Source organism: Ranitomeya variabilis, chromosome 6, assembly GCF_051348905.1.
Source record: "Ranitomeya variabilis isolate aRanVar5 chromosome 6, aRanVar5.hap1, whole genome shotgun sequence".
NCBI lineage: Eukaryota > Metazoa > Chordata > Amphibia > Anura > Dendrobatidae > Ranitomeya > Ranitomeya variabilis.
The window spans coordinates 348,512,760-348,526,412 of record NC_135237.1 but is presented as its reverse complement, the minus strand read 5'-3'; the positions used below and the strand labels follow the sequence as shown (position 1 = coordinate 348,526,412).

The 13,653-nt window shown below is 39.9% G+C and overlaps 1 protein-coding gene across 2 annotated transcripts in view; it reads left to right on the top strand.

Moving 5' to 3' along the window:
* GFOD1 (Gfo/Idh/MocA-like oxidoreductase domain containing 1) overlaps positions 1–12,522 on the top strand; it is a 91,212-nt gene extending 78,690 nt beyond the window's left edge. For both annotated transcript variants that reach the window (XM_077269909.1, XM_077269910.1), the window contains exon 2: positions 8,585–12,522. In XM_077269909.1, coding sequence (XP_077126024.1) covers positions 8,585–9,504 — 920 coding nt within the window. In that variant the 3' untranslated portion in view covers positions 9,505–12,522. The remainder of the gene's footprint in view (positions 1–8,584) is intronic.
* Positions 12,523–13,653: the final 1,131 nt, after the last annotated feature.

Here is a 13,653-nt window from a genome sequence, read left to right as displayed (position 1 = left end):
GGCGATCAAAAGAACGCATCTGCACTAAAATTGTATCATTAAAACGCCACCTCCGCACGCAAAAAAAATCAGCCCTCACCCAACCCGAGATCACGAAAAAATAGAGACGCTATCGGTATCGGAAAATTGCGCAAATGTATATATATATATATATATATATATATATATATATATATATATTTTTTTAGCAAAGTTTGATATTTTTTTCACCACTTAGATAAAAAAGAACCTAGACATGTTTGGTGTCTATGAACTCATAATGACCTGTAGAATCAAAATGGCAAAATGGAAGGTCAGTTTTAGCATTTAGTGAACCTAGCAAAAAAGCCAAACAAAAAAAAAGTGTGGGATTGCACTTTTTTGGCAATTTCGCCACACTTGGAATTTTTTTCCCGTTTTCTAGTACATGACATGCTAAAACCAATGATGTCGTTCAAAAGTACAGCTCGTCCAGCAAAAAATAAGCCCTCACGTGGCCATATTGACGGAAAAATAAAAAAGTTACGGCTTACGGATGTACGCAGCGTCCAATCCGCAGTGAATACAGAAGATTGCTGCTGTTAAAAGCTTCTGCATGTGTAAGCAGCCACAAGCTAAAATGATGTGGCCACAAAGTGCCACTGAACAAAAAGAGAGGTAATCACCACACATTAAAGGGAACCTGTCACCCCCAAAATGGAAGATGAGCTGCGGCCACCGGCATCAGGGGCTTATCTACAGCATTCTGTAATGCTGTAGATAAGCCCCGATGTAACCTGAAAGATGAGAAAAAGAGGTTAGATTATACTCACCCAGGGGCGGTCCCACTGCGGTCCGGTCCGATGGGAGTCGCGGTCTGGTCCGGGGCCTCCCATCTTCATATGATGACGTCCTCTTCTAGTCTTCACGCTCCGGCGCAGGTGTACTTTCTCTGCCCGGTTGAGGGCAGAGCAAAGTACTGCAGTGCGCAGGCGTCGGGCCTTTCTGACCTTTCCCGGCGCCTACGCACTGCAGTACTTTGCTCTGCCCTCATCAGGGCAAAGTACGCCTGCGTCGTGTAAAGACAAGAAGAGGACGTTATCCTATGAAGATAGGAGGCCCCGGACCAGACCGCAACTCCCATCAGACCCGAACAGGACCGGGACCGCCCCTGGGTGAGTTTAATCTAACCTCTTTTTCTCATCTTACATCGGGGGCTTATCTACAGCATTACAGAATGCTGTAGATAAGCCCCTGATGCTGGTGGCCGCAGCTCATCTTCCATTTTGGGGGTGACAGGTTCTCTTTAAGTCTACTCTACCTTTAGATTCTCATAGACTCGTAGCTGTCAAGTAGATTCAGTTTGTGGCGATTACCATCCTTTTTATTCAGTGGCATTTTTGAAAATGCAGAATGATGTTATCTAAGTAGATTTCAGTAGATTTTTCTGAATTTTTCCTAATATGGATGAGAAAATTATTTAAAAAAAGAGCAAAAAAAGACATTGTTGTAAAATGTTGCTAAAACACCATGGAAAAATAACATTAATAATAATAATAAAATTAGATGTAAAAATAATGTAAACAGACAAGAAAATATTTTCCCGCTTCTTATTAAATCCTTTCTATAAACTTATACCGTTCCCACGGTTATAAAACCATTTCACTGTAGCCATTCTTGAAGATGTATCAAATTCCCAGGATAGAAGTAGGCAATGAGTACACAGTTTGGTATCTTTGAAAGGCCTAGACATGGGATTCCAGTTAGCGAAAGCAATAGGGAAGCACTTTGCATCCTTTTTGAAAAAGATTAAACTATGTTCACATGATCTGATTTCCTGCCAACAGCGTCTTGGTCTGTTTGTATTAATAGTTTATATTTCCTTCTAATGAATGTTGAATGTAACACAGGATTCCCACGCTCCACCTTTTCCCCTTATTTTAAATGTTCCCTAAAATGTACAAAAATGTAACTAATAAGTAATTTTAGAATGTCTGTGACTGCAGCATTATAGTCAATCACAGGCGTAACCTAATATCCCTGTTCAACATCTGTGTGAGGCAGGGAGGGGGATCATATGCGAGGGTCGATATGTATCCCCCAGGATGCGGATGGAGTCCTATTAGACCTGCTGGAGTGCCTTGTGGTCACAGCGGGATGCCTGTGAGTCACAGGGCAAAATAAAAGTAAGCTTGGACCTGGTCAAGCTATTTGGCCTGGGCATCGCTCAGGAAAAGCCGGTATGGGCTTTTATTTTTTAAATGGACTGCGGGAAGGAAGTGGGGCCAGTCCGTTACCTCTAGGCCGCGTCTTACAGATTACAGTTTGAGAGAAAAAACCCTGCAGGAAGGGTTTGGGTGTGTCAGTTTTGGTCTTGCATGCAGGTGGAGCATTAGATTCTGCAGAGCTCAACAGTGTGAGACAACAGAGCCAAGTGGAGCCAAAAGGCCTGACATCCCCAGTGTATACGGCGGTGCAGTCGCCCACGACAACTAGTCATGGACTGTTTTTGTTTCCCACCTGCGATCCGGAGGATCTTATTTACTTCATTTGTTTGTGAGTACGCTGTGTTATTAAAAGAGACTTTACTTTGAACTTTTCCTGGGTCACTGCCTTCACAGTGTGGACACCGCTGCACTACATCTGTAACGGGGCTACAACGGATCACGTGTCATTAATAATGCTGGTGTCTTCCTATATATACTACAGTTTTGAAAACCTGTATTGGAAGTTGTCAAAAATGGCTTGATGGGTTAAAATAATTTGCCCAAGCCCATATCACTGCTCTAGTTGGACACTAAATGTTTGTGAATGGGAATTCATTAGTTATCAGTAGAGGTGAGAACATTGCTTCAGGGGACCATTGCCAGCATTTATCTGTTTTCTTTGGGTACTGGAAGGAAGCCCTGGGCACTGCCTCATGCGTACTGGAACTCCTGGTGGATCCTCTGATTTGTAGGCCCTGTGTGACAGCATATGCGTACGTCATTGCGCAGTGAGGACATCAAGACGGCCATGTAAATTAGAAGAGGTGCCTGGCAATCCAGCAGGTCGGAGGTGGTTAGAAAGACTTCCATATGGTGGCTTCTTAATTCTGACATGGCCGCTAGTGCAGGATTCTGCAAGTTTATTCACTCATTTCTAGTTAAAGGGAAATGTGCAGGATTGTGCACAGTAACCTACACATAGTGTCGGGTCGGCGCCGTTAAACTAATTACAATGATACCTTGGTTTATGAAATTTGTCATGTGGTTGTTTATTTAATATTTATTTTCAGTTTTAATTTTTTTGTGGGGTCTTCATGTGGTGCTCTGCTTAGCTATTCATAATGAAGACTCCTGACAGGTCACTGATGCCTCAGTGACCTGTCCCCTAGTTCACATAAAAAAATATTATAAATATCTCCCGAATATGCACTAACAGCTTTCTGACCCCTGCAGTTAGTAATTTCTTAATCAAAGTGGCCTGTAGGTGTCTTGGCCTTAAAATCATATCATATGAGTCGGCTTAGTCATCAGCCATTATGGATTGGTATTTTTTTATGACACTTCATTGATCTTAATGACAGACTGTGTATACACACCTAGAATAAATACCTAATGTGTACACATCATGGAGACACACCTTTCTCTATGTGTACAGGCCTACCACCTCCAGATGCATTCTTAGACATAACAACTTGTACTTTTCTTTCTGAAATATTCGCAGAAATTAGTGACAAGCGGTTGCTTCTAGTATTATCGTGCACATATGACTTTATTTATATGTAATGTGTCATTCATGGTGCATTTCTTATGCTGACAGATTTGTACTGACTTTCACAAAGAAAATTTACATGTGAAATTGAAGCAAGGGCGAGCAAATTTTATTGAGCTTACTACATAGATACGGTAAAAGAACCAATTTATACTACATAGATATTGAAGCAGAACCTATCTTACTACATAGATATGGGGCAATAAATGAGGAACAAGGTGGTTTAAAGTCCATTCTGCCTGAGGTTCAAAGGTACGATTACAAACAAAAGTAAAGCAATTTGTGTCAACGCGTTTCAAGGTTTTCAAACTGTGTTGACATGCTTTACCCTTGTGTGTAATGACTTTCACAACCATATCAGGTGAGCATTCCTATAATATTTTATACCACTTTGTTACAAGAAAATACCCTCTTTGCGCTTTTTGTCTCTCCAGTTTTACCATTTACTTTACATAGATATGGGAACATAACTAGTTTACTACATAGATATGGACACAGAACCAACCTTTGTATTTTAGACAAAAAAAATACATTGTCATTTTTTACATTTTAAAAAGTGCAAAAAGGAAAATGGGCCAATGCAAAAGTTTTGGCATGCTTGGAGATTTGAAAGCTCAGATAACTTTAGTATATGGGGTAAGGATGCACCACCAATGAAAAATAATTACACAGATACAATTTAATTTAAAGAGGAGGTGCTACAAGGGTAGTGATAATAATCAATAAAGGCAAGGAGAAAAGAACTACACAATAGATGTGCACACCCCAATATCAGAAAAAATGACAATTTTTATTGATACTGACACTACACACAAGTGAATTAAAAACAATTAAAAGAGTTACAAAAGCAGTGGGGTCCCAGAACCGGGTGTCCAAAAAGTATTTCACTTACATAATAAGGTGTAAAGCAGGCAGAATCTTGCAAGAAAACAGAATCAGGCAATATGAACATCAATGTACAATGTAACTGCACAATCTGGAATCAGACAAAATAGTCAAAGATACTGAAATCCTGGTAATGAAGAATAAATAAGTCAAGGCTGCACAAGTATTAATTTGACATATGCAAAAAAAGATACCAATGTCCCCCCAAAAAAATGGGAAAGTCAATGGTACTGCGATCTCTGTATCACAGGCTGCACCAAGATTAACTAGGCATGTTATACAAAAGTATGCTACTGTCCCCAAGTAAGAGAATCAATAATAGGGGCTGCTACACGGATAGAAAAGCACAGCCCAGTAGAAACAAGCAGTTGCATGAGAAATATCGCTGGCAGTGGCCACAAAGGTTAATATACCTGTGGAGCAGGGTGCATGTTGCCTAAGGAGGTGCGCCTAAGGGCACGAGGTGCAGGAATGAAATAACAAGTAATAATCACCGCACTTCTGGTTCCTACCCACGGGCAACACCGGTAAGAGATCTAACTGATTTTTCTTTCTATTTATATCTGACACTCACGTGTTACATTCCCCTGATGAAGCCTCGAGCTACGCGGCGATACGCATGCAGTGGGTCCCTTGACTGGTTTGATTGCTTCTTGTTATTTCATGCCTGCAACACATAATTGGCTTCGATTACAAAGCTGTCCCACACACAATATACAGCTCTGGCAAAAATTAAGAGACCACTGCAAAATTTTCAGTTTGTCTGATTTTTCTCTTTATAGGTATATTTTTGAGTAAAATGTAAATTGCTCTTGTATTCTATAATCTTCTGACGACATGTCTCCGAAGTTCCAAGCAATAAATTTTGAATTTATTTTCTGAAAATGAGAAATGGTCAAAATATAAAAAAAAATGCATTGCTTGCAGACCTCAAATAATGCAAAGAAAACAAGCTCATGATTATTTAGAAACAACAATACTTAGGTTTTAATTCAGGAAGAGTTCAGAAATCAATATTTTGTGGAACAACCATGATTTATAATCACAGCTTTCGTGCATCTTGGCCTGCTTTCCACCAGTCTTTCACACTGCTTTTGGGGAACCTTATGCCACTCCTGGTACAAAAATGTAAGCAGTTTATTTTTGTTTGATGGCTTGTGACTATCCATCTTCCTCTTGATTACATTCCAGAGGTTTTCAATGGGGTTCAGGTCTGGAGATTGGGTTGACCATGACAGGGATTTGATGTGGTGGTCCTTAATCCATACCTTGATTGACCTAGCTGTGTGGCATGGCATATTGTCCTGCTGCAAAAACTGTCCTCAGAGTTGGGAAACATTGCCTGAGCAGAGGGAATCAACTGTTTTTCCAGGATAATCTTGTATGCGGCTTGATTCATACGTCCTTCGCAAAGATTAACCTGCCCAATTCCAGCCTTGCTGAAGCATCCCCAGATCATCACCGATCCTTCACCAAATTTCACAGTGGGTGCAAGACACGGTGGCTTGTACGCCTCTCCAGGTCTCCATCTAACCATTAGATGACCAGTTGTTGGGCAAAGCTGAAAATTAGACTCATCAGAAAAGATTACCTTACTCCACTCCTCTATGGTCCAATCCTTATGGTCTTTGGCAAACTTCAGCCTGGCTCTCCTTTGCTTCTCATTGATGAAAGGCTATTTTCTAGCTTTACATGACTTGAGCCCTGCCTCTAGGAGCCTATTACAAACTGTTGTTGCCGTGCACTTCACCCCAGCTGCCTTTTGCCATTACTTTTGTAGGTCACTTGATGTCATCCTGCGGTTGCTGAGTGAAATTCAAATAAGATGACGGTCATCCCAGTCAGTGGAGAGTCGTTTTCACCCTCTGCCGGTCTGTAGCTTTGTTGTCCTCAATGTCTGCTGCTTGACCTTGTTGTAATGGACTGCCATCTTAGACATTTTAAGGATGGAGGCAACATGACGCTCACTGTATCCCTCTGCTAGTAAAGCCAGAATCGAGCCCTTCTTTTCCTCACGCAAGACTTTTCTTTTCATCTCCTTTGGCATGGTTCAAAGTTATTTTTTCATTCCTATTACTTTTGAGATATTACTAGCTCTTGTTTTGCCATCCAGCTTGTCCTATTGCAAGAGGATTGTGAATATCACAGCAGTGTTTTTTATACTTTCCTTCATTAAATAAGATTTGGTTCAGGTGATTGCCTAATCAGAAGCAGATTAAGTAGAATGAGGTGTACTCTGGTGGGAATTCAACTGACACTGGAATGGAATAACTGTCAGACAATGTAGAGAAGCTGATTTTTATAAAACTGTGCAGTGGTTTCTTAATTTTTGTCAGAGCTGTATATTATAGCAGCAAAAACTATTGTAATATTTTCTCCAGTTCATAAACGTGTGGGGAAACCTATGAATTTATATTAGTGAATTATAAACTGGAATTCTCTATACAATATTTTACTACAATATATCCACACTCAGAAGGAATAGTACAAGTGCAATGGATAAAATATTTTATATTAGGTAAATAAAAGGTGAAATTTGTCTTAAAGAGTTGTCTATGGAGTAATATATATATATATATATATATATATATATATATATTTTTATTTTTTTTTACAAATTTTTTAGAATGTGCTAAAATAAGAAACCATGTACACCTCACCAATCTCCAGACCCTCCCATTCTGAGCCTCCGCGGTCCCCCGTCGTTCTCTTAGTGGTGCAGTTAATGACATCCCATCCTAGGGATAAGTGTTCACTGCATCCAGCTTTTCTTAACCCCTTAATGACAGCCAATATTTTCTTTTTACTGACCTGAGATATAAGATAATAGCCTCCCCATACAGGTGACTATCCAGCAGCTGTCGGTTATACACTATAGCTGACAACTTGCTGCATCAGCCACGATCAGTGTTGGCACCATCCATATCTGTTTAACCCCTTAGATGCTGCTGTCAATAGTGACTATATCATATAAATGGTTAACAGAGTGTGGGGGCTTCCTATTTATCCCCATTGGCACCCTGAGATCATGATTGTGTGGCCCTGGTGTTTGCCATGGCAGTTCACGGCCAAATAGTGGCTTTAGAGTCTGCCGGCTATAGCGGCCTGTTCAGAAGTCAGCAACATTTAAGTGGTAAAAATACATTTTTTTCACTCCTGTCATGCCACTTTGCATTAATTTCTTAAAATCACCAGAAGGCTTAATAAACTACCTAACAGCAGTTTTCAATATGTCGGGGGGGGGGGGGGGGTCTGTTTTTAAAATGGCATCACTTTTGAGGTTTTCCAATATATAGGACCCCCAAAGTCACCTCAAACCTGAATTGGTCCTTCAAAAAAATTTTTTTGAAAATTTCCTTGAAATAATGAAAAATTGTTGCTCCATTTTTAAACCTCCTAAAAGGCTAACAAGATAAAATAAAATTTTACAAATGGTGCTGATGTAAAGTAGACATGTGGGAAATGTTATTTATGAATGTTTTGCTATTGGATGACTATGTGGATTGAATGGATAATCATTCAAAGTTTGAAAATTGCTAATTTTTTTACGTTTGTCAAATTTCTGATATTTTTTATAAATAAACACAAAACGTATAGACATAAATTTACCATTAACATAAAGTATAACATGTCATGAAAAAAACAGTCTCAAAATCATTGGGATATGTGTTGGAGCATTCCAGAGTTATTACCACATAAAGGGACACTGGTCAGATTTTAAAAATTTGGCCCGGTCACTAAGGGGTTGTCTCGTATCATAGTCTACAAATATTGGTAGAGATTGGATGAGGTACTATCGCCTGTGGAAGGGTTAAAGTATATATGCAAGGAGTTTTTTCAATTGTATATGTTAAGCATAGAGCACAGACGCAGTATGCACTTACGTTGAGTATTTATTTGCTCCAGATCTAACAATTATTGTGTACAGTACTTTGTACATGGTGTACTAATGAATATGCCTAATGATTTTCTTATTGTCTTGCAGGCATCGGTAAGAACGTCATCTGTGATAGAACAGCAACACCCCTTGACGCATTTCGAATGATGTCAGCTGCTCACTATTATCCCAAGCTTATGAGCATCATGGGAAATGTCTTACGATTTTTGCCTGCTTTTGGGAAGATGAAGCAGTTGATTCAAGAAGGATATGTGGGGGAACTTCAAGTGTGTGAGGTCCAGGTCCACAGTGGAAGTCTACTAGGAAAGAAATACAACTGGAGCTGTGATGACCTCATGGGTGGTGGTGGGCTGCATTCAGTTGGGAGCTACATAATTGACCTCTTGACTTTCCTAACCAACCAGAAAGCAGTGAAGGTCCATGGACTTCTGAAAACCTTTGTAAAGCAGACAGACCACATACAAGGAATCCGACAGATAACCAGCGATGACTTCTGCACATTTCAGATGGTTCTTGAAGGTGAAGTGTGCTGTACGGTTACTCTCAACTTTAATGTCCCTGGGGAGTTTAAACAAGACGTCATCGTGGTTGGATCATTTGGAAGACTAATTGTTAAGGGGACAGATCTGTTTGGGCAGCAAAACAACTGCGATGAGCAACAATTGCTTTTAAAAGACTCCACGCCTGTCAGCAACTCCCTCTTGCCGGAAAAGGCTTTTAGCGACATTCCCTCCCCATACCTGATAGGGACTATTAAAATGATACAGGCGGTGCGACATGCATTTCATGACCAAGAAGACAGGAGGACGTGGGATGGCAGGCCACTGACAATGGCTGCTACATTTGATGATTGTCTTTATGCTCTTTGTGTAGTGGACACAATAAAAAAATCTAACCAGACTGGTGAATGGCAGAATGTAGTAATTATGACAGAGGAGCCTGAATTAAGCCCTGCTTACTTAATAAGTGAAGCTATGCGCAGGAGCCGGATGTCTCTGTATTGTTAGCAATCTCTGCAAATGTGTCCAGATGGGGAAATTATAACATGTATGTATATCTGCTTCTGTCAGAGGCCTCCATGTATCCAGGCAGATGGTACAGGCCTGTGGTGTAACTTACGCATCTTTCTATTACTGCTGTACTTTGAAAGGAACAGAATCTTTTCTTCCGAGGGACACAAGCTGTGAACATTTGTCAGAATGTATTTTAGTGTGATTACATAACATGATTTGGCTTGGAGCTATAGAAATTGCTCATTGTTGCACATTTTCAAGGAGATTGTTGAGCATGTAAAAAATGTGAATGTTGGTGCTATACTAAATGCTCAAAATGTTTGTTTATGGCCAGTATACAGAGTGTTTGGCTACTGTTTTTTTTACTCCCTTAACATATGGTCAGCTATGGGTGGTTTTGCAAAGGACATTGCACGAAAAATCTCACTTGAACTACTGTTCCTTGTAAGTAGTATACTGTATACGATGGGTGTAGCCATCTGAAATGTACTGTATAATAGTATGCATTACTGAAGCTCTCCATCATTAACTGGCTTCTATTAGCTTTCCAGTAAGGTCGTCTAAGGATACTTGGTGACCCGCATCCATGCCAAATACCTTTAACTACTGTAATGTAGCTATACTGTGTATACTATCCTAAGTAATCCAGATTTGTATAGTGTCCGAATACATCTATTTCTGCTGGCCTACCTTACTAATTGCCAAATTGTCTTTTTGCAATCGATACAGTAGCAAAGTACCAAGCCAACTCATCCGAAAAGACCCTATTTAAAGAGACCCTGTCAGTTGGTTTAAGTCCTCTAAATACCAATACTGCATTAGTGTGGTCTTTACAAGCTTTAGCCTCGTGCTTTTATATGAACTTTTTACATTGTGTAAAATATTAAATTAGAATTATCCTGAAGTTATGTGCTTACCCTGCTTTTTAGGTGCTGCAAGGCACATCTATTCACTGTGCATACTTGGGAGCAGTGGTGTATTAGAGTCCGATGGGCCCTAGTGCTCAATTTGGACCTGGGCCCCCACCTGCATGTTGGTCAGATGTATTGGCCCTTGTAGCGTTCTAGATCATTTAAAGACATGCGTGTTTGCCTCCCATGTAACAATGTCCCGTGTGCTGGCTGCTTCCTGTAATAATCTCCTCCATTCTGGGCTCCTTTCCAGGAATAATGTTCTTATCCTGGCCTCTTCTAGTAATAATGTCCTTTTCCAGTAATAATGACCCACACTTGAGCCCCATACTTTAACAATGTTCTTATCCTGTGTCCCTTCCTGGAATAATGTCCACAGACTGCGACCACGATCATTATGCCCCTGATTGGGAGACATGGCTGTAGCCTGGAATGCATGTTTTTTCATTCTTTTACATAATGCAATATCATACAGTTTATATAAAAACAAAATGCTAATGTAAATTAACATTGTGGTGGTGGTAGAAGAGGAGCTGACCAGCTGACAGATTCCACAAGGCGTATCCTAACATAACTTGGAAGCGTTCACTCCCACTATAAATACTGAACCTACTGTTTAGCAGTAAAACATTGATCCTTTGCCCTTTTGGCACTTTTATGAAGAATTACATCACTGTGCATAATGTACCATTAAATATGACCACCATACTCTTTGGGACAATGACATAGCTAGCCTTCTATAGGAAATAGTACATGGCATTATGTAACCTATTACTAGTATGTGTGGATGAGCCTTGGGCATAGGCATGTCGGTTATGTGCTCAGCATTATTCAGTGACGCACTCATGTAGTGAATCTGTGGTATAACTAATTAGAATAGCTTTCTAATACTTCAAATACAGTTTGTCACCTAAAAATAGAAAATAGTATATTTACTTGCTATGTACCGAAAAAAACACTTTTTCCTGTAGAAAGTAAAGTTTGGAGGATTCTTGAAAGGGTTCTTGGTCTCATGTGTACTGCTATCTATAAACGAGCGTGTGAAGAACGTGGTTGAAAGTTTGTGAATCCTTCAGAATTTTCCATATTCCTACATAAATTTGACCTGAAAGTAGTTCATCTTTTCACAAAAGTCCTAAACATAGATAAAGAGAACAAAAGGCTTTGTCATTTTTTAAATAAGGAAAATGATCTAATATTACGTGTCTGTGAATGGCAAAAGTATGTCAACCTTTAGGATTAGTAGATAATTTGAAGGTGATATTAGAGTCTGATGTTTTCAATCAATGGAATAACAATCATGTGTAAGTGGGCGACCTGTTTTATTCTAAGAACATAGGTCTGACAAAGTCTGATTTTCACAACACATGTTTATAGATGTGTATCATGGCTTGAATAAAGAAGACTGCTAAAGACCTCCGAAAAAGAGTTGTTGATGTTCATCAGGCTGGAAAAAAAGATACAAACTAACTCTAAAGAGTGTTGACTCCATCAATCTAAAGTCAGAAAGATTGTGTACAAATGGAGTCAATTCAAGATGATTATTAAAACAGAGGGCGAAAAGCCGGCACAGCTGCTCAATTTCAGGATAATGAGGCTCAACTCATACCAGAAGATACGGGTGCCAATATCCAAAGAAATTCAATGAAAAACTCCAAATGTCCATGGGAAAAGAAAGTGGACAGGCACTCACCGTCCCATACAAAATAATCCTTTATTGTGGATACATAAGAGCCACAGCAGGTGGGTAAAACAGTGGAACTCGTGTGAGACAATGATCGTCTCGCGCTGCAAAGTGCTTCTACATCGCCAAGCCGATGTTCAATTTTTTTTCCTCAGATCAAGTCTATCTAAAGAAAAAAAGTTTCAGCATGCCTGATTCGCATCTGGAAAGTGCAAATCAATAGGTACGTTAAAAAAAATTGAACCACACTCTGATGACATTTTACTGACTGACTGAATAAAGAAAATGGAGACTTTTTTTTCCATCTTCCCCACATCCAAGAAACTAAGTTCACACTATGGTCACACTCTGGTCTAACTCTCATCAGAGTCTGGTCATTGTGAAAATAGCATAATCGGACAGGATTTTTTCATATGAGGGAAAATCCTGTCGTGTGACGCTAGCCTAAGAGCAAGACATTTAATAGTCCATGAAGTCACCAAGGAGCCATAATATCTAAGAGACTCCAGGCCTCTCACACACTAGCTAATTTTAAAGTACCACTTGAGCATTTTTTTGTTTTACACGTGGAGTGGTGCCACTAATGTAAGTTCCCTGCACTTACTCCCATACTTGCCAGCCACTGTCTTCTTCTGTTATCAGCAGTGCTCCATCCAGTCGGCCTCCAGCAGCTTGTGACCTTCCGGATCACTCTCCGGTATTTGCTGGGCGATCTAGTAGTCACAACTCAACGTACGTCTATGCGAGCCATGACAAAGCTTTCTTATATTTTCATTGAGAACTTGTGACTGTTACCTCTGACTTCCTGTGAGACATAAGTTACGGCCACAAGATGGCGTTGGACCGGGACGGTGCCGGGAATGGGAAGAGCTGAAGATGGTGGCTGGTAAGTGTAATACTAGGGTCAGGGCTCTTACTTTAGTGGCACCACTCCAGCGCTGAAATAAAAAAATGCTTGAAATAGAAAACCCTGCTCTCTAAAAAGAACATTGCTACTTGTCTCCAGTATACTAAAGATCACTTGGAAAAGTCAGAAGGCTTTTGGAAAAATATTTTTTGTTTTGTAGGAATTAACTCAAAATAGAGCTCCTTGGTTTAAATAAGAAGCCTTAAGTATGGTGAAAAAACAACACTGCATCACAGAATAAAAGGCTAATACCATCTGTAAAACACATAGTATCATGGTTTGGGTCTGTTTGGTTGCATTTGGGCCATACAAGCTTGTCATCATTGATGGCACAAATAATTCTAAATGATACCAGCAAAATTCTGAAAGTGTCAGGACAACTGTCTATGAACTGAATCCCAAGTAACGTGGATCAAGCAGCAAGACAATGACCCAAAGCACACAGGTCGTTATACAAAAAAATAGTTAAAGAAGAATAAAGTTAACATTTTGAAGTGGCCAAGTCAAAGTCCTGACGTTAGAGGGCCACAAACTGTGTAAATAACAAAAGTAGAGTTCAAAAAGTGAAAAAACTGAGCAGGTACTTACCTTCCTGGTTTCTAGTGTCGACTACCTGCCATTGCTTCGGTCCAGGTCTTTAG